Source organism: Plecotus auritus, assembly GCF_963455305.1.
Source record: "Plecotus auritus genome assembly, chromosome: 2".
Taxonomy (NCBI): Eukaryota; Metazoa; Chordata; class Mammalia; order Chiroptera; family Vespertilionidae; genus Plecotus; species Plecotus auritus.
In genome coordinates this window covers 229862601-229884501 of record NC_137771.1, presented here as the reverse complement: position 1 = coordinate 229884501, position 21901 = coordinate 229862601, and the positions used below count along the sequence as shown (strand labels likewise).

The window sequence follows — 21901 nt, the reverse complement described above, 5'->3', positions numbered from 1 at the left end:
CTCTAAAAGGCAGGGCGGGCGGGCTGAGGTCACTTACAAAGAGGACACACATCTATGGAAATTCTCTGGCTCAGGGGCTGAGCATCGACCTGTGACCCAGGAGGTCAGGGTTCGATTCCGGTCAGGGCACAGGCCCGGGTTGCGGGCTCCATCCCCCTGGGGGGCGTGCAGGGGGCAGCCGATCCATGGTTCTCTCTCATCATCGATGTTTCTCTCTCCCTCTCCCTGCAGGGCTCACCCCAGCACCCGACTCCTGGGTGGGTCTGGCTGACCGGCTTGCCTACAATCCCTGCGTGGCCTCCGTCTGGCAGCCGGCGGCTGGAGAGAGGCGCTGCGCTTCGCGACACGCACACGGCGGGTCAGCAGGCCGAGGGGACAGAGGCCCTGCCTGAGCGGCGTGTCCTCCCCCCGCGGCCGCGTGTCCCTGACACTTGCAGCTTCTCGGAGAACAAGCGGAGTCGGGGGGCGGGGGGGGCTGATGGTCATGCACCCGGGGTCGCGGTGAAAAGCAGACACTGCACCCCGTTTTCTGCGGGTGATGGCGCGCTCCCCGGGGAGCAGGAGGGAGTGTCGGGGGCCCTTACAGGGCAGAGGCGGTCACGGTCACGGTGGCGTGTGCGGCTGAGAGCCCGTCTGTATCTTCCATCCGATGCCCCAGCTCCTTGCCAGGGGAGGGCCCCTCCTTCCCTAGAGCGTGGGGGACATCCAACTCCGACCACAGAAATGCAGGGTACGTGCGTCCCACAACCACAAAGGAGCCGGCCTCCTCCAGAGTTTAAGCCAGGGGTCCTCCAACGACGGCCCGCGGGCCACAGGCGGCCCGCCGAGGACATGGACCCGGCCCGCCGGGGGCCGCTGCCTGTCCTGCTTAGCAGCCGACGCGTCCCGGGCCCGCAGTGCGCATAGGAATTGGTTCATAGTTTTTTTTTAAACTATAGTCCGGCCCTCCCACAGTCTGAGGGACAGGGAACTGGCCCCCTGTTTAAAAAGTGTGAGGACCCCTGGAAGCCACTCCCTCCCTCTTCCCCCCGCCCTCCCATCAACATGTGACACACCCTGCATTTCTGTGGTTGGCGCTGGAGGTCCCCACCCCGCTCAGTGACCGCTGCTCAGTGACCGCTGCTGTGGTCACCGGGTGAGGGAGCTGGTAGGGTGTCACCGGGACCTAAGATGAGTCCGCGGGGCTTGTCCGATGGCCGTTAGGTGGTGGTTTTAGGAAGAACGTAAGTCATCGTATTTGTCAAAGGCTCCAGGTCCCTCTCAAAGCTCCGGCGGGCGGTTACGGATGAAAAGGAAAAGACCGGGCCCCCCTCTGTGCTCATTTGTAAACCATTTCGCAGGCTCTTCATTCCCTCCCCGTTGGGAAGGTCTGTCCTGGCCGCCTGGGGGGAGTCTTTCTTCAGACACAGCAGAGGCCCCGTGAGCCACATCTCGGCTCTGCTGTTCCTCGTCCTGATCTAGGGCCCTGTCCCAGGCACTGCCCGCCTGGCCCCTGCTCTCGGGGTTACCAGCGTGGACGCCCGCAGACTGTGGGTGCGTGAGAGGCGTCTCGGGGTTACCAGCGTGGACGCCCACAGATTGTGGTGTGTGAGAGGCGTCTCGGGGTTACCAGTGTGGACGCCCACAGACTGTGGTGCGTGAGAGGCGTCTCGGGGTTACCAGCGTGGACGCCCGCAGATTGTGGGTGCGTGAGAGGCGTCTCGGGGTTACCAGCGTGGACGCCCACAGACTGTGGTGTGTGAGAGGTGTCTCGGGGTTACCAGCGTGGACGCCCGCAGATTGTGGGTGCGTGAGAGGCGTCTCGGGGTTACCAGCGTGGACGCCCGCAGATTGTGGGTGCGTGAGAGGCGTCTCGGGGTTACCAGCGTGGACGCCCGCAGATTGTGGGTGCGTGAGAGGTGTCTCGGGGTTACCAGCGTGGACGCCCGCAGATTGTGGGTGCGTGAGAGGTGTCTCGGGGTTATCAGTGTGGATGCCCGCAGATTGTGGTGTGTGAGAGGTGTCTCGGGGTTATCAGTGTGGACGCCCACAGATTGTGGGTGTGTGAGAGACGTCTCGGGGTTACCAGCGTGGACGCCCACAGATTGTGGGTGTGTGAGAGACGTCTCGGGGTTACAGTGTGGACGCCCGCAGATTGTGGGTGCGTGAGAGGCGTCTCGGGGTTACCAGCGTGGACGCCCGCAGATTGTGGGTGCGTGAGAGGCGTCTCGGGGTTACCAGTGTGGACGCCCGCAGATTGTGGGTGCGTGAGAGGCGTCTCGGGGTTACCAGTGTGGACGCCCGCAGATTGTGGGTGCGTGAGAGGCGTCTCGGGGTTACCAGCGTGGACGCCCACAGATTGTGGTGTGTGAGAGGCGTCTCGGGGTTATCAGTGTGGACGCCCGCAGATTGTGGGTGCGTGAGAGACGTCTCGGGGTTACCAGCGTGGACGCCCGCAGATTGTGGGTGCGTGAGAGGCGTCTCGGGGTTACCAGCGTGGACGCCCGCAGATTGTGGGTGCATGGGGCGGCGTCTCGGGGTTACCAACATGACGCCCACAGACTGGTGCGTGGGGCGGCGTCTCGGGGTTACCAGCGTGGACGCCCGCAGGCTGTGGTGCGTGGGGTGGCCAGCGAGTACCTTGCTGCATGAGGGCTCCGACTCCGAACCAGACACTGTTCAGCAGAGTGAAACTGTTCACCACGCCCGAGTCGGGGCTGCACGGGTGGGGGCTGTGCCACTCGTAGGGCGTGAACCTGCGCAGTTAACAGAGACAGCGTCAGCGTCAGCTTCGGCGTCGGCGAAGCAAGCTCACCTCCCAATAGTTAATGAATTAACAACGACAGCGTCACCCCTGACAGCAGCCACATCACAGACGCACAGCTTCGGGGCCAACTGCAGAGGGGCCTTCAGACACCTGCTTACCAAACGGGCTCAGTGGCTGAGCCGACCGATGAGCCAGGAGGTCACGGTTCGATTCCCGGTCAGGGCACAGGCCCGGGTTGCAGCCTGGATCACCCGTGTGGGGCCTGCAGGAGGCAGTCGATCCATGATTCTCTCTCATCATGGATGTTTCTCTCCCTCTCCCTCTCCCTCTCCCTTCCTTTCTTAAATCAATAAAAATATTAAAATTTTTTTTTATTTAAAGAAAGGTTCACTCATCCCAAGAATTTACCCCACCGAGTAGCAAAGCCTACCACACGCCTGGTTGCACCAACTACGATGTGAAGGCGCCGTGTGTGGGGGAGACATGAGGATCAGGGACCTGCCTTCGTGGGCGTCTGTGGACAGAAGCTTAAAAGGGACCCACGTGGTCTAGCGAGCTTAGGGTGCACTAGAGGGGCTGCGAAGTGGAACTCAAGTGGCCAACAAAAGGCAGGCCTGGGTCTGGACTGTATTACGTATTTGTGGGTAGTCATGGAAACGGTCACACCCTTAACCGGAGAGACAACGTTTAAACTTTCTGTGCCCACCCCCCACCTCGGAGGGGTCCTTAGTCCCAGCCCCACGGTGCGTGGGGCTCAGAACCGCCTCCTCTGCTGTTTCTAATGTAACTGTTTTTAATGTAACTGTTTCTATTGTAACTGTTTCTATTGTAACTGTTTCTAATGTAACTGTTTCTAATGTAACTGTTTCTATTGTAACTATTGCTAATGTAACTGTTTCTAATGTAACTGTTTCTATTGTAACTGTTTCTAATGTAACTGTTTCTATTGTAACTGTTGCTAATGTAACTGTTTCTAATGTAACTGTTTCTATTGTAACTATTGCTAATGTAACTGTTTCTAATGTAACTGTTTCTATTGTAACTGTTTCTAATGTAACTGTTTCTATTGTAACTGTTTCTATTGTAACTGTTTCTAATGTAACTGTTTCTAATGTAACTGTTTCTATTGTAACTATTGTTAATGTAACTGTTTCTAATGTAACTGTTTCTATTGTAACTGTTTCTATTGTAACTGTTGCTAATGTAACTGTTTCTATTGTAACTGTTTCTAATGTAACTGTTTCTAATGTAACTGTTGCTAATGTAACTGTTTCTATTGTAACTGGGTTTTTTTTTATATTTTATTGATTTTTTACAGAGAGGAAGAGAGAGGGATAGAAAGTTAGAAACATCGATGAGAGAGAGACATCGATCAGCTGCCTCCTGCATGCCCCCCACTGGGGATGTGCCCGCAACCAATGTACATGCCCTTGACAGGAATCGAACCTGAGACCCTTTAGTCCGCAGGCCGACGCTCTATCCACTGAGCCAAACCAGTCAGGGCTATTGTAACTGTTTCTAATGTAACTGTTTCTAATGTAACTGTTTCCAGCATGAATGGCTTAGTCACCAGATCGCCAACCCCCATGAGGAAGCCGACCCCACACAGGTCACTTCACATCTCCAGCCTCAGTTTCCTCATCTGCAAGGAAGGGAAGGATAGGATATTTCTGAAATGTTACCATAAAAACCTGGGGAACTTCATAGGTTTTCCTCGATTTTCTAAACCTCTGACTGCTAGAGCCCCAAGGAGGTCCTGCTCTGTGGTTAATTTTGGGGGTTATCTCGCCAAGAGGCACTTATTTTTCTGGAGACATTGGCAGGTGCTGCACCAAGTGATGGGACAGTGATTGAAAGTGCGGCAGTTCTTAGCAGGGGGGTGGAGGGGCTCGGGGGGCTCTGCCTCGTGCCAGGGCGCCCCTGCAATGCGAGAAGGGGCCCTGGGAGGCCATCCCGCCGAGGGGGGCACATGGAGGGCCTCAGCCACGAGCTCAGCCACAGCGGGTGGGATCCCGGGAGTGCAGGGGTTCGGTGAATCCGTTACCGGCAGCCACAGGCAGGGCACCGTGATTCAGGCACAGGGAGCCGGGCTGGCGCCCTCCTCAGAAAAGGATTCTCTGAGCCCAGACCCCCTTGAAAAGTGTGGTGCCTGCTCCCCAAGTTTGGGGGTGACGGGGAAGCCTCACGGGTTATCCCACCTCTCCCTGCGCCTTCCTCACGCTGCGCCTGGTATGGTCCCACGCAGCTCGGAGCCACCATCGCGGGCGACATTTTAATTAGTTTCAGCAACATAATTACATTTTGAATTTACACACTCTTCTAACCAGGGTAGTCGGCTGAGTGAAGAAATGAACACCCATGTTAATGAACCCGCTAATTGAAGCAAATGCGAGTAAAGAGGCCGTTACTTTAACAATATCACTGCCGCGTGTACCGTAATTTAAAAATATTAATTGCAAGACAGGAGCAGGCTGTGCCTTCAGCAGAAGGAGTTTTTCTAATCAGGCCTTGACGCCCAGCAGCCAGGCGCGGGGACCGGCCTTCCCCCACCGAAGCTCTGAGGGCGAGCCCACCACTCCCCTCTCTGAAGTCAGCGGGTCCTGCCTCAGGATTTGGTACTTTGCCGTTATAAGTGAATAACTAATATAATTTTCTTTTAAAAAAATATGTATTTATTTCAGAGAGGGAGAGATAGAAACATCCGTGATGAGAGAGAATCATGGATCAGCTGCCTGCTGCACGCCCCACACGGGGGATGGAGCCTGCAACCCGGGCCTGTGCCCTGATCGGGAATTGAACCCTGACCTCCTGGTTCATAGGTCGATGCTCAACCATTGTGCCATGCTGGCTGGCCTAGGAGGAAGCTTTATTGGAACTTTAATAGAACTGTTGGGTTTGTGCAATAACCTTGGCATTACAGTCAAGGTTTACTTGATTATTATTATTATTTTTTTTGGCCAGATACCAACTTTAAAACAAACTTTATATTTAAGAAGGACAAACATATCATAAAATATAAGCAGACATGATATCTGGATCGTTGATCTTTTTAAATTGTGTGTTCATGATAACGGACATAATTTCTCAGGTTAAATATTTCTCAAAAATAATATGAAAAAATGTCAACCACAAAATCAAAACCCCGATGTGCCCACCTGTGACCGGCCAGGGTGAGGGGGGCTTTGCGTCGTTCTCCTTAGCGTGTGCCACTGATGTGTGACTTCATACATGCAGCTCAGTTCAGCCAATGCTTCGCAAGCATCTCTCTAGCAAGCGCATTAGCCTAAAAGCGTGGCCAGCTTTATCTCTCCCCTTTAGAAGGACATAGGATTTATTCAAAACAACATCACACGCCTCCCTGGAGAGGAAGACGAGGATAAGATTCACTGTTCCGTTTCTCCGTCACTAACTGAGTGCAAACGGCTCAGGAGCTGACAGGAGCCACCTCACACCTGAGCCTCCAGGGGCGGAGCCACCAGGTTCAGGCCTCCGCTGAGACCCAGGTGCCGCCTTCACACCTGCTCAGCGCTCCTGAGGAGAAGCAGGACTGGGGTCAGGGTGGGGTCAGGCATGTGGAGAAGGGGACGAAGCTGAGAGCAGACACCAGACAGGACACCTGCCAGGGCGGGGGCCACCCTCTGGGTCCACCACCCGCTGTCTAAGGCTGCATCGGATGCCCAACCTCACCCCCAAGACCAGAGAGGTGACAGCGATGAGTGTGACCAGGAGAGAGACAGTGATGAGTGTGACCAGGAGATAATGATGAGTGTGACCAGAGAGGAGACAGTGATGAGTGTGACCAGGAGAGAGACAGCGATGAGTGTGACCAGGAGAGAGACAGTGATGAGTGTGACCAGGAGACAGCGATGAGTGTGACCAGAGAGGAGGCAGTGATGAGTGTGACCAGGAGAGAGACAGCGATGAGTGTGACCAGGAGAGAGACAGCGGTGAGTGTGACCAGGAGAGAGACAGTGATGAGTGTGACCAGGAGACAGTGATGAGTGTGACCAGAGAGGAGGCAGTGATGAGTGTGACCATGAGAGAGACAGTGATGAGTGTGACCAGGAGAGAGACAGCGATGAGTGTGACCAGGAGAGAGACAGTGATGAGTGTGACCAGGAGACAGTGATGAGTGTGACCAGGAGAGAGACAGTGATGAGTGTGACCAGAGAGGAGGCAGTGATGAGTGTGACCAGGAGAGAGACAGTGATGAGTGTGACCAGAGAGGAGACAGTGATGAGTGTGACCAGGAGAGAGACAGTGATGAGTGTGAACAGGAGACAGTGATGAGTGTGACCAGAGAGGAGGCAGTGATGAGTGTGACCATGAGAGAGACAGTGATGAGTGTGACCAGGAGAGAGACAGTGATGAGTGTGACCAGAGAGGAGGCAGTGATGAGTGTGACTAGGAGAGAGACAGTGATGAGTGTGACCAGGAGACAGTGATGAGTGTGACCAGAGAGGAGGCAGTGATGAGTGTGACCATGAGAGAGACAGTGATGAGTGTGACCAGGAGAGAGACAGTGATGAGTGTGACCAGAGAGGAGGCAGTGATGAGTGTGACTAGGAGAGAGACAGTGATGAGTGTGACCAGGAGACAGTGATGAGTGTGACCAGAGAGGAGGCAGTGATGAGTGTGACTAGGAGAGAGACAGTGATGAGTGTGACCAGAGAGGAGGCAGTGATGAGTGTGACTAGGAGAGAGACAGTGATGAGTGTGACCAGGAGACAGTGATGAGTGTGACCAGAGAGGAGGCAGTGATGAGTGTGACCAGGAGAGAGACAGTGATGAGTGTGACCAGAGAGGAGGCAGTGATGAGTGTGACCAGGAGAGAGACAGTGATGAGTGTGACCAGAGAGGAGGCAGTGATGAGTGTGACTAGGAGAGAGACAGTGATGAGTGTGACCAGGAGACAGTGATGAGTGTGACCAGAGAGGAGGCAGTGATAAGTATGACCAGGAGAGAGACAGTGATGAGTGTGACTAGGAGAGAGGCAGTGATGAGTGTGACCAGGAGAGAGACAGTGATGAGTGTGACCAGAGAGGAGGCAGTGATGAGTGTGACCATGAGAGAGACAGTGATGAGTGTGACCAGGAGAGAGACAGTGATGAGTGTGACCAGAGAGGAGGCAGTGATGAGTGTGACCAGGAGAGAGACAGTGATGAGTGTGACCAGAGAGGAGACAGTGATGAGTGTGACCAGGAGAGAGACAGTGATGAGTGTGACCAGGAGGCAGTGATGAGTGTGACCAGAGAGGAGGCAGTGATGAGTGTGACCATGAGAGAGACAGTGATGAGTGTGACCAGGAGAGAGACAGTGATGAGTGTGACCAGGAGACAGTGATGAGTGTGACCAGAGAGGAGGCAGTGATGAGTGTGACCATGAGAGAGACAGTGATGAGTGTGACCAGGAGAGAGACAGTGATGAGTGTGACCAGGAGACAGTGATGAGTGTGACCAGAGAGGAGGCAGTGATGAGTGTGACCAGGAGAGAGACAGTGATGAGTGTGAGCAGGAGAGAGACAGTGATGAGTGTGACCAGAGAGGAGGCAGTGATGAGTGTGACCAGGAGAGAGACAGTGATGAGTGTGACCAGAGAGGAGGCAGTGATGAGTGTGACTAGGAGAGAGACAGTGATGAGTGTGACCAGGAGACAGTGATGAGTGTGACCAGAGAGGAGGCAGTGATGAGTGTGACCAGGAGAGAGACAGTGATGAGTGTGAGCAGGAGAGAGACAGTGATGAGTGTGACCAGAGAGGAGGCAGTGATGAGTGTGACCAGGAGAGAGACAGTGATGAGTGTGACCAGAGAGGAGGCAGTGATGAGTGTGACTAGGAGAGAGACAGTGATGAGTGTGACCAGGAGACAGTGATGAGTGTGACCAGAGAGGAGGCAGTGATGAGTATGACCAGGAGAGAGACAGTGATGAGTGTGACTAGGAGAGAGACAGTGATGAGTGTGACCAGGAGACAGTGATGAGTGTGACCAGAGAGGAGGCAGTGATGAGTGTGACCATGAGAGAGACAGTGATGAGTGTGACCAGGAGAGAGACAGTGATGAGTGTGACCAGAGAGGAGGCAGTGATGAGTGTGACAAGGAGAGAGACAGTGATGAGTGTGACCAGAGAGGAGACAGTGATGAGTGTGACCAGGAGAGAGACAGTGATGAGTGTGACCAGGAGGCAGTGATGAGTGTGACCAGAGAGGAGGCAGTGATGAGTGTGACCATGAGAGAGACAGTGATGAGTGTGACCAGGAGAGAGACAGTGATGAGTGTGACCAGGAGACAGTGATGAGTGTGACCAGAGAGGAGGCAGTGATGAGTGTGACCATGAGAGAGACAGTGATGAGTGTGACCAGGAGAGAGACAGTGATGAGTGTGAACAGGAGACAGTGATGAGTGTGACCAGGAGAGAGACAGTGATGAGTGTGACCAGGAGAGAGACAGTGATGAGTGTGAGCAGGAGAGAGACAGTGATGAGTGTGACCAGGAGGCAGTGATGAGTGTGACCAGGAGAGAGACAGCGATGAGTGTGACCATTAGAGAGACAGTGATGAGTGTGACCAGGAGAGAGACAGTGATGAGTGTGACCAGGAGGCAGTGATGAGTGTGACCAGAGAGGAGACAGTGATGAGTGTGACCAGGAGAGAGACAGTGATGAGTGTGAGCAGGAGGCAGTGATGAGTGTGAGCAGGAGGCAGTGATGAGTGTGACCAGGAGAGAGAGGTAAGCTCAGGAGCGCTGGTGTACAACGGGCCGTGTCCATGAGCGGACCTGTTGGGTAGATGGTTCCACTGGGGAGGAGGCTGCTTTCGTAATAGAAACAGAATGAAGTTGGAAAATGTGGGGACCTGGGTCACAAGAGCTTGTAGAGAAACAGACACAATAAGGAGGGACGACGACTGAATTTCCCGCCATGTTGACATCTTCTGATGACAAAACGCAGGCAGTGCAGGCACAGGGAGGGTCTAACAGGGCACCCTGACCCCAGTGCTTGTGAATCCTGCTGACATGTCTTCTCCCACCAGATGGGACCAAGTCATGTGACCAACAACAGACTTCCCACACCCATGGCCTTCTCCTCCAGGACAGAGCGGGGCCCTGGGGCGTGGGGCTCACCTCTCTGCTGCTTGGATGGCCAGCCTGTCCCTGGCGTCCCCGACAGCCTGGGGCGCAGGGCAGAGCCAACACGAGATTTCTTGCTCATCGTTGGAGGCACATCGCCCTAGGCCCCCTTCCTCCAGTGGCCATTCCTGGGCCGCAGTGATTTCATTCGGAAGTCAGCCATGAGACGTGCGCCTCCAAGATGAGCGACGTGTCCCTGAACACTTGTCATCCAGCCCGGCCGGCGTGGCTCAGGGGCTGAGCGTCAGCCTCGGAACCAGGAGGCCACGGTTCGGTTCCCAGTCAGGGCACAGGCCTGGGTTGCAGGCTCGATCCCCAGTGGGGAGTGTGCAGGAGGCAGCCGATTAATAACTCTCTCTCATCATTGATGTTTCTATCTCTCTCTCTCTCTCTGAAATCAATAAAAATGTATTTAAAACAAAAACAAAACTTGATATCTAAAACATCTCTAATGACTCACCGTGTGGCCGCTCAGCCTTGGTGCTGCGACCCTGGGGGTGGTGCCTGGTGGCAGGTGCTGCCCCAGGTATTATGGGATGTTCAGCAGCATCTGTGGACCCCACCCACTAGGGGCCAGTCCCACCCACACCCCCGGTTGTGACAACCAGAAAATGTTTCCAGAACATTGTCAGCTGTTTCTCTGGGAGACAAAACCTCTCTCCGCTGAGGACCAATGATTTACCGTATCCTATAGAATAAAGGGCTAATATGCAAATCAACGGAACGGCGGAACGACCGGTCGCTATGACGTGCACTGACCACCAGGGGGCAGATGCTCAACGCAGGAGCTGCCCCCTGGTGGTCAGTGTGCTCCCACAGGGGGAGCGCTGCTCAGCCAGAAGCTGGGCTCACGGTGGTGGGAGCCTTTCCCGCCTCCACGGCAGTGTTAAGGATGTCCGACTGCCGGCTTAGGCCTGAGCGGGTCTAAGCTGTCAGTCAGACATCCCCTGAGGGCCCCCAGACAGTGAGAAGGTGCAGGCCGGGCTGAGGGACCCCCTCGAGTGCACAAACTCTGTGCACCGGGCCTCTAGTTAAACCAAAAAGGGGAATATCTATATTATAAGAGGTAATATGCAAATTAGGCCGGGACTCCGTAACGGGTCATGACCAGACAGGAGGAGGTTGTGCGCACAGGTGAGGCCTGGAGCGGAGACGGAGACAGAGGCGGGGGGCGGGTGGGGGCTGCCCAAGCTAGTGCGGTGGCTCGGGCGGCCCCGGAGCGGACACAGGCAGGGGGCCGGGGATGCTGTGAGTCAGGCGTGGGTCCCGACCCCCTGCGGCACCGTCCGGCCTGACTCCCGTGGTGGCCAGTGCTGCAAGTCAGGTGCGGGTCCCGGCCCTCCGTGGGGTGCCTCCTCGCACGGCGGGAGGTGGGGCGCCTCCTCGAGCTATTTCAATTGCTCTCTAGGCCTCCAGCTACTATATATATATTTTTAAAAATATATTTTATTGATATTTTACAGAGAGGAAGGGAGAGGGATAGAGAGCCAGAAACATCGATGAGAGAGAAACATCGATCAGCTGCCTCCTGCACACCTCCCACTGGGGATGTGCCCGCAACCAGGGTACATGCCCCTGACCGGAATCGAACCCGGGACCCTTCAGTCTGCAGGCCGACGCTCTATCCACTGAGCCAAACCGGTTTTGGCCAGCTACTAGATAGTTTGTCAAGATGTGATCTCCTGAGAAAAGACCTAGGGGCGGAGAGCTTTGGCCACTGTTGAAAAGTAGTTTAATATTTGGCCGAAATGCGGGAACCAGCCTGGGGTTTGGGAAGGTTCCCTTGGACGGGAGTGGAGAAGACGCCTTCCCTATTGGGTGTGTAAATGCCCCTCATCAGGGTGACCGTGTCTGCTTCCCGGATCTCAGACCTCGCCCTGGCACTCATCACACCCTGCAGGGAACAGTGGCAGAGACGGGCGTGAAGACACCTTTCTCTTAGACATTCGGGGAGGGGGTGGGGGGCAAGGACCGAGGAGGGAACAAGTCCGCCGGCTTCTGCTGGAAGATGGAGGAGATGGGAAAGGAGTGGGAGACCCGGGAAGCCGCTGTTCCGCACGGTTGATCCAGGGACAGGGCTGCCGGTGCCAGCAGGGGGAGGAAGTCGTCGTTTTCAATTCGGCACCACAGGCATTTAGGAACTGCCGTGCGCGGAGAGGCACGGGGGCCCGGGAGAACTGTGCAGAGCAGAAGGGCTGGGTGCAGAGCTGTCTCAGGAAACACAGCCGCCCCGAGTCATCGGCGACAGCGCGCACACATCAGGCCCGCAGACTGGCGACGTCATGCTTCCTCTCGGAGTTATTTCTAGAATCCTCTCATCTCCCTGATGTTTTTGTAAAAATAAATTTTACAGACACTGAAAAGCATGTGTCTTTATTCCTGAGAACGTCACGATCTGGTTTTATTCCAGTGCTTTCCATTTGCTACAATAGCTCCTGGCTAACTTCTCTCTGCCTTGCCTACCGGACCACCCCAGGGTTCAAGTCTCTGGACAGGAAAATCGTTCCTGTGGAAACATGGTAGGTTTATCAGCGGAGCCGCTGCTTCGGTTGTGACATAATCCCAGGGAAATGGGTGCATAGCTATCTTGCCTGAAACACTGATCACATTATAGGTGGATATAAAATTAGTTTCTTTTAAAAAATTTTTTAGGTGTACCTGAAGTTTAGTAAGAAATAAAATAACCAGGTAGATTTATAAACTTAAAAACAGTCTGCAGAATAATTTGCTCGAAGAAAAGCCATCCTCTGGGAGAAAAGTCTTTGCAACACATGGATCTGATACAAGATTTCTGCTCAAAACACACACAGGATATCCAACAAACAACCCCCCAAAAACACAGGTAAGGACCCACACCCCAGGGCAAGGAGCATGCACAGGGCGGACGGACCGAGAGGGGTTCTGGGGAAACCACCTCTAGGTGACCTGACCAGCACCCCTAATTGAGCCGGTCATGGTGGATAACCCCCCGCCCCCCGCCCCGCACATAACTTCTTTTTTTCCTTTAATTTCACTTCTTTATTGTTGAAAGTATTACCTATGTCTCCTTTTTCTCCCACTGACCTCTCTCCGGCTGCTCCCGCCCCCCCGCCCCCAACACAGGCCCTCACCCCCGTAGTGTCTGTGTCCATGGGGGGGCATGCTCATATGCTCCCCCCGCCCCCCGCCAAGCCCCACACCCTCCCCTGCCTTCCCTCTGAGGTTTGACGGTCTGTTTGATGCTTCTATGTCTCTGGATCTATTTCTGTTCATCAAACCGTGGTACATCTACACCAGGCGTCCTCAAGCGACGGCCCGCGGGCCACATGTGGCACGCCGAGGACATGGATCCGCCCGCCGGGGGCCGCTGCCTGTCCTGCTTAGCAGCCGACGCGTCCCGGGTCCACAGTGCGCATAGGAATTTGTTCATAGTTGTTTTTTTTAAACTATAGTCCGGCCCTCCCGCGGTCTGAGGGACAGAGAACTGGCCCCCTGTTTAAAAAGTTTGAGGACTGCCCTAACTGGTTTGGCTCAGTGGCTAGAGCGTCGGCCTGCGGACTGAAGGATCCCAGGTTCGATTCCGGTCAAGGGCATGTACCTTGGTTGCGGGCACATCCCCAGTGGGAGGTGTGCAGGAGGCAGCTGATCGATGTCTCTCTCTCATCGATGTTTCTAACTCTCTATCCTTCTCCCTTTCTCTCTGTGAAAAATCAATAAAATATATTTAAAAAAAATAAAATAAAAAGTGTGAGGACCCCTGATCCACATCAACAGACCTTACTGTCTTTTCAAAGGCCCTTCCTACACATCGGAAGGTGGTCGTTGACAGAGTGGCCTTGATGAGGGACACCCTGACAGAACAGAACACGAGGCAAAAACCGAACCCCCCCCCAAAACAAAACACCCCTTTAGAGTCCCTCCCCCGTGCCCCCGCCCCCGCCCCGGAGCCCACAGGCTGCTGGATCCTGACCCCGGCCTGCAGCGGCGGCGGCGGCGGCTCCCGGTTCTGGAACTCACCTCGCGATCACAAAGAGCACGCAGCTGACGCCCAGGCAGGACAGGAGCACACACACCCAGACGTCGGGCGCCAGCGGGCTGAGGAAGGAGAAGAGGCCGGGGCTGGTGCTGCGGGGTTTGCGGTAGAGGATGCCGATGCCCAGGGTCATGAAGGGCTTGGAGAAGTCGATGACGGTCTCGCGTACGTAGGTGATGGTGAGTGGAGCCACGGCCAGGTCCGCCCTCTGCAACGCCAAGTGCCGGTCGCTGGCGTGGGCCCGGCCTCGGGCACGTGCCCGCCTTCCCGGGTCCTCCCGACCCTTGTCCCGCGACCACCAGCTCTGTGGGACCACGGGGCGGTCCACGCGGGGGTGGTCACGGAAGGGTGTTCTTTCAGGAAACAGACACCAGAAGGTAGGACGTACACACACACAGACAGACGGCAGGCAGACCCAGACACACAGACATGCTGGGGCTAAACGGGCGAAAAAGCTGCAGAACGACGTCTGGAGCAAGAGCAGGTGTCCGGCCGGCGTGGTTCAGTGATTGAACGTCAGCCCGGGAACTAGGACGGCTCATGCCCGGGTGGCGAGCTCTCCATCCCTGAAGGGGGGCGTGCGGGAGGCAGCCGATGGACGAGGCCCTCTCATCATGGATGTTTCTCTCTCTCTTTCTCCCTCTCCCTTCCTCTCTGAAATCGATAAAAAATATATTAAAAAAATAAAAATAAAATGAGATAAAAAGAGCACGCGGGAAAAGCACAGAATGAGCAGCTTGGGCCTATGTCTTCCAGGGGTGGGCAAACTTTTTGACTCGAGGGCCACCATGGGTTCTTAAACTGGACCGGAGGGCCGGAACAAAAGCATGGATGGAGTGTTTGTGTGAACTAATATAAATTCAAAGTAAAGGAGCGGAGGGGAGAGCAAGAGAACCGGATAGAACAGCCGAACGGGCCGGATCCGGCCCGCGGGCCGTAGTTTGCCCACGGCTGGGCCCTAAGATCAGTTGACAAGACGAGGTGTGACTCGGAGCTGCCGACGTTAGAATGCTCACTGACGGTAAGAGTCACCCAGGTTTATTCTTCAGGGGCAGGGTGGCCCCAGGCCCTCCCACCTCCCACGTTTATCCTCGCTTTCCTTCGGAGGAAGCGAACACGGTTGCCAGGCTTTCTCCTACTTGTAGGCCATGTTTATGATGAAGAAGAGGGACCTGTTTCTCCTGACCCTGACTCCACCGTCTCCCTCTCCTTCACCGCTCACTGACGTTCCCCGTGGCGGCGGTGGCGGCGCCCGAGGCGGGGGGGGAGAGGCGGGGGCTTACGTGGTCCATCAGCTCCCGGACCATCCCGTTCCACTCGCCCTCGTCGTCCTGGGCTCCGTATTTGCCGTCGGGGACGAGTTTGACGTCGTAAATGAAACCCAGGATGCTGGACAACTCCTTCAGCAGATCGAGGCAGTACCCTTCGAACCTGTCGTTGCCGAACAGGGGCCGGTCCGACTTCCTGTACATCACGTAGGGCTCCTCCTGGGGACAGACCGGACGCGGGGCCCCTTACAGGCCGAGGCAGAGTCACCCCCCAGCGCCCCGCCCCCCGGCCAGAGGCTCCGCGGCGTCTCACAGTGACTTGGAGATTTGGGCATGCCGACATCCACCACGCACCTCCCGCCTTCGCTGAACGTTCTCCCCGTACTCTGCAAATTCGGGAACTTCTCCGCTCTCTTTATTTATTTTATTTTTATATATACTTTTATTGATGTCAGAGAGGAAGGGAGAGGGAGAGGGAGACAGAAACATCCGTGATGAGAGGGAATCTTGGATCGGCTGCCTCCTGCACGCCCCCATCCTGGGGATCCAGCCTGCAATCCGGGCCTGTGCCCTGACCGGGAATCGAACCCTGACCTCCTGGTTCCTAGGTCGACGCTCAACCACGGAGCCACGCCGGCCGGGATCCCTCCTCTCTCTTTAAATGACATTCGAGTCAAAGGTGTGAGGGGGACCTGAGTGGTCACGCCCACTCGGGTGGGGCAGGGGACAGACTGTACCCACCCCCGGCTTCCTGGGCTGGACCCGCCCGCCCTCCTCGCTGTCCTCTAAGAGCTCCCGCCTGCACGGTGAGTCTAAGTCAGCTGAGAAGTCTCCTTTCTTCAAACTTCCTCCATCTCGGGGTCTCCCCCCGCCCCCCATCATCGGGGCATCTGCTCGGCTTCCTTCCGGGCACCGTATTCAGAGCCTTTCTGTCCTTCTTTCCATCACCAGCTTCGTTTTCTGCATTGAACGCACCTGTAATCTGACATCTGCCAGTTCCTTGCTTCCATGCTTAACGACAAAGCCCCTCTTCTACGAATAATGGGCCTTGCCTTAATCACTGATAACCTGAATTCTCATGTGACTGATCAAACTTTTATTCTATTTTATGCATTTCCATTAGTCCCCAGGCCCCTGACATGTCCTTTTCCTTCTCCTTCTTCTGCGTATGATGTCTCGGCTGCGTGGGGCCCCTTAGGTCACCCTGGGACGCCGAAGGACACAGAGCTCCGGGTCCGGAGGCGGCGGAGCGAAAGCAGCCACAGCAGCCCGTCCCTTTCCCTGTGGGTGAGCGAGCCGCACAGTCAGGGGCCTCAGATCTACACCGTCTGCATCAGGGACTAACCCACTGGGCAGGACTGTCTGCAGCTGACCATTCTGGACGTGGCGTCTCCTGCCCTGTATCCGGGGTCAGGGCTGGGAGATGGGGGGTGGGCACCTGGCAGGGACAATGGTGGACAGGTGGGCGGTCAGCGCTCCACCAGGAAGCAGGGGGGGGCAGTGCCCTCACCTGGGCTTTGAAGAGGGAACATAAAGGGCTACCACCCAGGAGGGGGCAGGGCAGGAGCCCCGGATGGAGGGGAGAGAGGGTGCAGAGCCCTGGGACCCACCTAACAAGGAGGTGGTGCCACTCAGGCTGAGGGGGCGGGACAAGCCTGAGCCTGGGGTCCAGGTGGGCGGGGCCTGGGTCTAGGTGGGCGGGGCCTGGGTCTAGGTGGGCGTGGCCTGGGTCCGGGTGGGTGGGGCCTGGGGCTGGGTGGGCGGGGGCCTGGTCCAGGTGGGCGGGTCTGGGGCTGGGTCACCGAGGGGCGGGGCGGAGCCAGTGGAGGACAGGTTGCTGACAAAGTGGGGGGGCCGGGAAAGGTTCCTATGCGGCTCCCCCTTCCCTGGCTTCTGGCCACAGTCCCGCTGGTTGAAGCCCATCGATGGGCAGCTGAGGGCGCGGCCCCACTGGGTGGGGAGGGCGGGGTGGGGAGGGGGGCAGCTGACAGCTCCTCCCACACCGGGACCCCCTGTGCCCTGAGTGTCCCCTCAAAACTAGACATCCGCCCGGCCGGGTGGCTCAGGGGTTGAGCTTCGACGGATGAACCAGGAGGTCAGGGCACCGGCCCGGGTTGCGGGCTCGGTCCCCAGTGGGGGGCGTGCAGGAGGCAGGGTCCCCGATTCTCATCACTGATGCTTCTCTCTCCCTCTCCCCTCCCTTCCTCTCTGACATCAATAAAACACACTAAAAGCAGACAAACCCAGAATCTGCAGACGGAGTTGATGGCATGGCGGGGACACAGGGGAGCCTCTGGAGGGAGGGGGGTCTGGGTGGGCGGGGACACAGGGGAGCCCTGGAGGGGGGTCTGGGTGGGCGGGGACACAGGGGACCCCCTGGAGGGGGGGTCTGGGTGGGCGGGGACACAGGGGAGCCCTGGAGGGAGGGGGGTCTGGGTGGGCGGGGACACAGGGGAGCCCTGGAGGGAGGGGGGTCTGGGTGGGCGGGGACACAGGGGAGCCCTGGAGGGAGGGGGGTCTGGGTGGGCGGGGACACAGGGGAGCCCTGGAGGGAGGGGGGTCTGGGTGGGCGGGGACACAGGGGAGCCCCTGGAGGGAGGGGAGTCTGGGTGGGCGGGGACACAGGGGACCCCCTGGAGGGGGGGTCTGGGTGGGCGGGGACACAGGGGAGCCCTGGAGGGGGGGGTCTGGGTGGGCGGGGACACAGGTGACCCCCTGGAGGGGGGGTCTGGGTGGGCGGGGACAGGGGAGCCCTGGAGGGAGGGGGGGTCTGGGTGGGCGGGGACACAGGGGAGCCCTGGAGGGAGGGGGGGTCTGGGTGGGCGGGGACACAGGGGACCCCCTGGAGGGAGGGGGGTCTGGGTGGGCGGGGACACAGGGAGCCCCTGGAGGGGGGTCTGGGTGAGACCCGGATGGAAACAGGGAGCCCCTGAAGGTGGGGGGGGGTCTGGGTGGGCGGGGACAGGGGAGCTCCTGGAGGGGGGTCTGGGTGGGACCCGGATGGACGCCCCAGCGCGCGGCCCGCTCACCAGGATGGTGGTGACGATGAGCGTGCGGTTGGCCAGCGAGGCGCCCAGGCCGGGGGCCCGCTCTCTGCTCGCTTCCCGCAGGTGGAGGCCGCGGCGGGGGTTCCAGACGCCGATCTGCACAGAACACGGGGGGCCGAGCTGGGGGCCTGGGCGGAGGAGGGGCCCGCCTGCAGGGGCGCAGGCACAGGGAGCTGCTGACGGGGAAGCGAAGCCACGGACGGACGGACGGACGGACAAGCGGCGACGGACCGGGAAACCTGTGCTGCTGGGGCGGAGGCTGGAGGTCGTTTTGTTTTTATTTATTAAACTCATTGTTATTCTTGTTATCGACATGCTTTTATCGATTTCAGAGAGGAAGGGAGAGGGAGAGACCCACCAATGAGGAGACTCCCTGACGGCTGCCTCCTGCACGCCCCCCCGGGGGTCCAGCCCGCAGCCCCGCCTGTGCCCGGACCGGGAATAAAGGAATCGAGCTCGATGCTCAACCACTGGACGGGCTGAACTTAGTGCTTTTAAGTGAAGAATCTCTTCTTCCCTGAGCATCAGCGTTTCTGCCAACATGTACTAGTGACCTCCAACCTACCTGCCAGGCGCTGGCCTGGCGCTGGAGGCCATGGGTGTGAACAGAGAGAGGGAGGGGGGGAGAGGGAGGGGGAGGTGGAGGGGGGGAGAGGGAGAGAGGGAGAGGGGAGGGGGGAGGTGGAGAGAGGGAGAGAGGGAGAGAGGGAGAGAGGGAGGGAGAGAGGGAGGGGGGAGAGGGAGAGAGGGAGGGGGAAAGGGAGAGAAGAGGGAGGTGGAGAGAGAGAGGGGAGGGAGGGGGAGGTGGAGGGGGGAGAGGGAGAGAAGGGGGAGAGGGAGGGAGAGAGGGAGGGAGAGGAAGAGGGAGAGGGGAGAGGGAGAGAGGGAGTGGGGAGGTGGAGAGAGAGAGGGAGAGGGGGAGAGGGAGGGAGAGAGAGAGGGGGGAGGGAGGGGAAAGAGGAGGAAGGGGAAGGAGGAGGAATAGGAGGCAGTGACTGTGAAACGGACACCTGCGTGGACAATGTGCAGCTCTCAACGCGCGCAAACTCATTGTTTCCCTCAAAGGTACGGCCGCCAGGGGTCACCGGTGTCACCTGCAGGCCAATCACCCCGTTCATTTCCGTTAAGCCCTTTGGGGGGCGGGGCAGCGTTGGACCCTAAGAACGGGTGTGTCCCAGGTCCCAGACCCCCCAAGCAGAGGGAGCGGGTGTCTCCTGGTCAGAAGGGGCCGAGGGCCGTGCGCACCCGCAGCGCGTCCTGCTCGCCTCGGGAGAAGGGAACCGTGGGGCTAGGGGGCTGGAGGCTCGGCGGTTATTTGAAGGCTCAGATCCTGTTTTCCTAAGTTCTTAAAGGGCAAAGTCTTCACCCTATAAGTGCAAATTCCAAATTACAGTTGTGAAGACCAAAACGGACCTACTAAAACGGGTCCTCAGACTTTTTCAACATGTGGCCAGTTCCCTGTCCCTCAGGCTGTTGGAGGGCCGGACTATAGTTTAAAAAAAAAAACTATGAACAAATTCCTATGCGCACTGCGGGCCCGGGACGCGTCGGCTGCTAAGCAGGACAGGCAGCGGCCCCCGGCGGGCCGGATCCATGTCCTTGGCGGGCCGCATGGGGCCTGCGGGCTGGCGTTTGAGGACGCCTGTTAACAAAAATACACCGAGAAGCCGAATTCCATCTTATGATTATCATGTAACTCAATAGGTGCATTGAAGCGGCTCTAAGTAGTAACTGAAATGGAACTTCAAACTCCGAGAGACTGAGAATCGCCGTAGAACTATTCCCAAAACCACATTCCACCAGTAACACACACGTGGGGTGCGTTTCCTCCTAAAACAGGGGTGGGCAAACTTTTTGACTCGAGGCCCACAATGGGTTCTTAAACTGGACCGGAGGGCCGGAACAAAAGCATGGATGGAGTGTTTGTGTGAACTAATATAAATTCAAAGTAAAGGAGCGGAGGGGAGAGCAAGAGAACCCTCCGCTCTTTCGGCTCCGCGGGCCGGATAGAACAGCCGAACGGGCCGGAACCGGCCCACGGGCCGTAGTTTGCCCACGGCTGTCCTAAAACGAAGGGGCAGAGCTGGCGTCCCCAGGAGTTCCTATCTCCTTCACGCTCTCCCTCCACCACCAGCCTCTCCGTGGGGAGAGCGAACACTACATTCCGGGTCACGGTGGACACCCCTCCAAATATAAACCGGGACGGCCTCTGGCTTGTTAAGTGTAAACTTAATTTTGAACCCTGTGAGGGGGGGCCAGTGACACCCACGGGGGGGGGGGGGGGGTATAGAGCCCGGCGTGCGCACGCGGCCCGTGAACTCGGCGCTGCTCCCAGCCCCGGGAAGCGCGTGGGCCTCCGGTTGACGGCGGGCGGGCCCGGGAAACGCGCAGGCGGACAGGGCGAGAACCAGTGCCCCCCCCACCCCCGGCTCCTACGGGCCGCGTCGCCGTGGAAGTGCGTGAACCGTGCTTTCCTCTCGGGGTTACCTTCTCCGTGCCTTCCTCCCCGAGACTCAGGATGTCCAGCTCGAAGTCCTTCCTCGAGCCGTCGGTTTTGTTGAAGGCGATCCGTCCGGTCAGGCCGTCCCACTGGGCCTGCGGGAAGGGGGGCGGGGAGGCAGGTTATCGCCCTGGTCAGGCCAGACACTGGAACCCGGAAGTCCCCAGCCACCCGGGGTCCGGCTCCGTCTCGGTTCCGGCTCCGTCTCGGCCACAGCGCGGCCACGTCAGCCAGCTGAGCCAGTAGCTGGCACTTGGTGTACCCCAGCTCCCGGATCTGTCGCTCTCCGTGCTAACCTGTCTGTAACGGCGCCAACCCCACCGGCCGCCGCCCCGGTGACCGCCCCACAGTGCCCACAGCCAGCCTGCACGTCTGGGGGTCCCAGGACCCGCTTCCCAAGGTCGTCCGGAGCCTCTCCAAGGGCTCCCCGGGGAGGCCCCCCCTTTTACTTTTCTCTGTGAAGCAGTGTCACTCAGTGAGGTGTCCCTGGATGGGTAGGGTGCTCTTTAGGGTGACCTCGGCCTTCCAATGTCACGTGGGCATTCCGTTAACTTCCTGGGGCTTCATCCTTATGTGATTGTGGGGGGGCCTGTCTACCTGGGGTTGACTCGCAGCGGGATGAGGGAGCACTGGGCCCTTTGTGCCCTGAGCTGTGTTTCTCCCTCCTGACTGACCCGAACTCCTCGGACGGACGCGTGGGAGACGGAGAGGACCCGAGGTCTCGCCACTGTGTCCCTGCCCGGGAGGAGGGGTGCGGGGTGCGGGGAGCGGCCGAGCGGCCAGGGCGGGGCGTGCGGGGCGGGGTCAGGCGCTTCGCCTAACCTGCAGCTGGTCCCTCCGCTCCCACCTCCCACGTCCGTCCTGCAGGACCTGAGAGGCACTCGCACTCACACCCGGGAGCTTTCACAGCGTCCGCAGCAGGACCTTCGCTGCTCCCCGCGGCTCCCTTCCCGTCCGCACCCCGCGCATCTGCACTCGCCTGCACTCGCTGTGCAAACCCACCAACCTCAGGTTCCTGTGGGTCCCCCCGCGCCCGCCCCGCCCGGACCCGCGCCCCACGGCTCAGTCCAAACCCCACCCCGCTCGCAGTGGGGCGGTGTTTCCGCGGCGATGGGACGGGCCACCTCTTCTCAGGACCATGGCTGACCCGCTGCCTCTGCTCGGGGCATCGCCTGGGAGCCGGCCGCCCCGATGGGGCCGTGGG

General features: G+C 58.1%; 1 protein-coding gene across 1 annotated transcript in view; it reads right to left on the bottom strand.

Annotated features, from left to right (window-relative positions):
• Positions 1–21901, bottom strand: part of GRIK1 (glutamate ionotropic receptor kainate type subunit 1) — a 149091-nt gene that overhangs the window by 18453 nt on the left and 108737 nt on the right. The window contains 5 exon segments of the mRNA XM_080652503.1: positions 2620–2735; positions 13867–14090; positions 15166–15369; positions 18180–18293; positions 20685–20792. Of these exon segments, the coding sequence (XP_080508629.1) occupies positions 2620–2735; positions 13867–14090; positions 15166–15369; positions 18180–18293; positions 20685–20792 (766 nt within the window).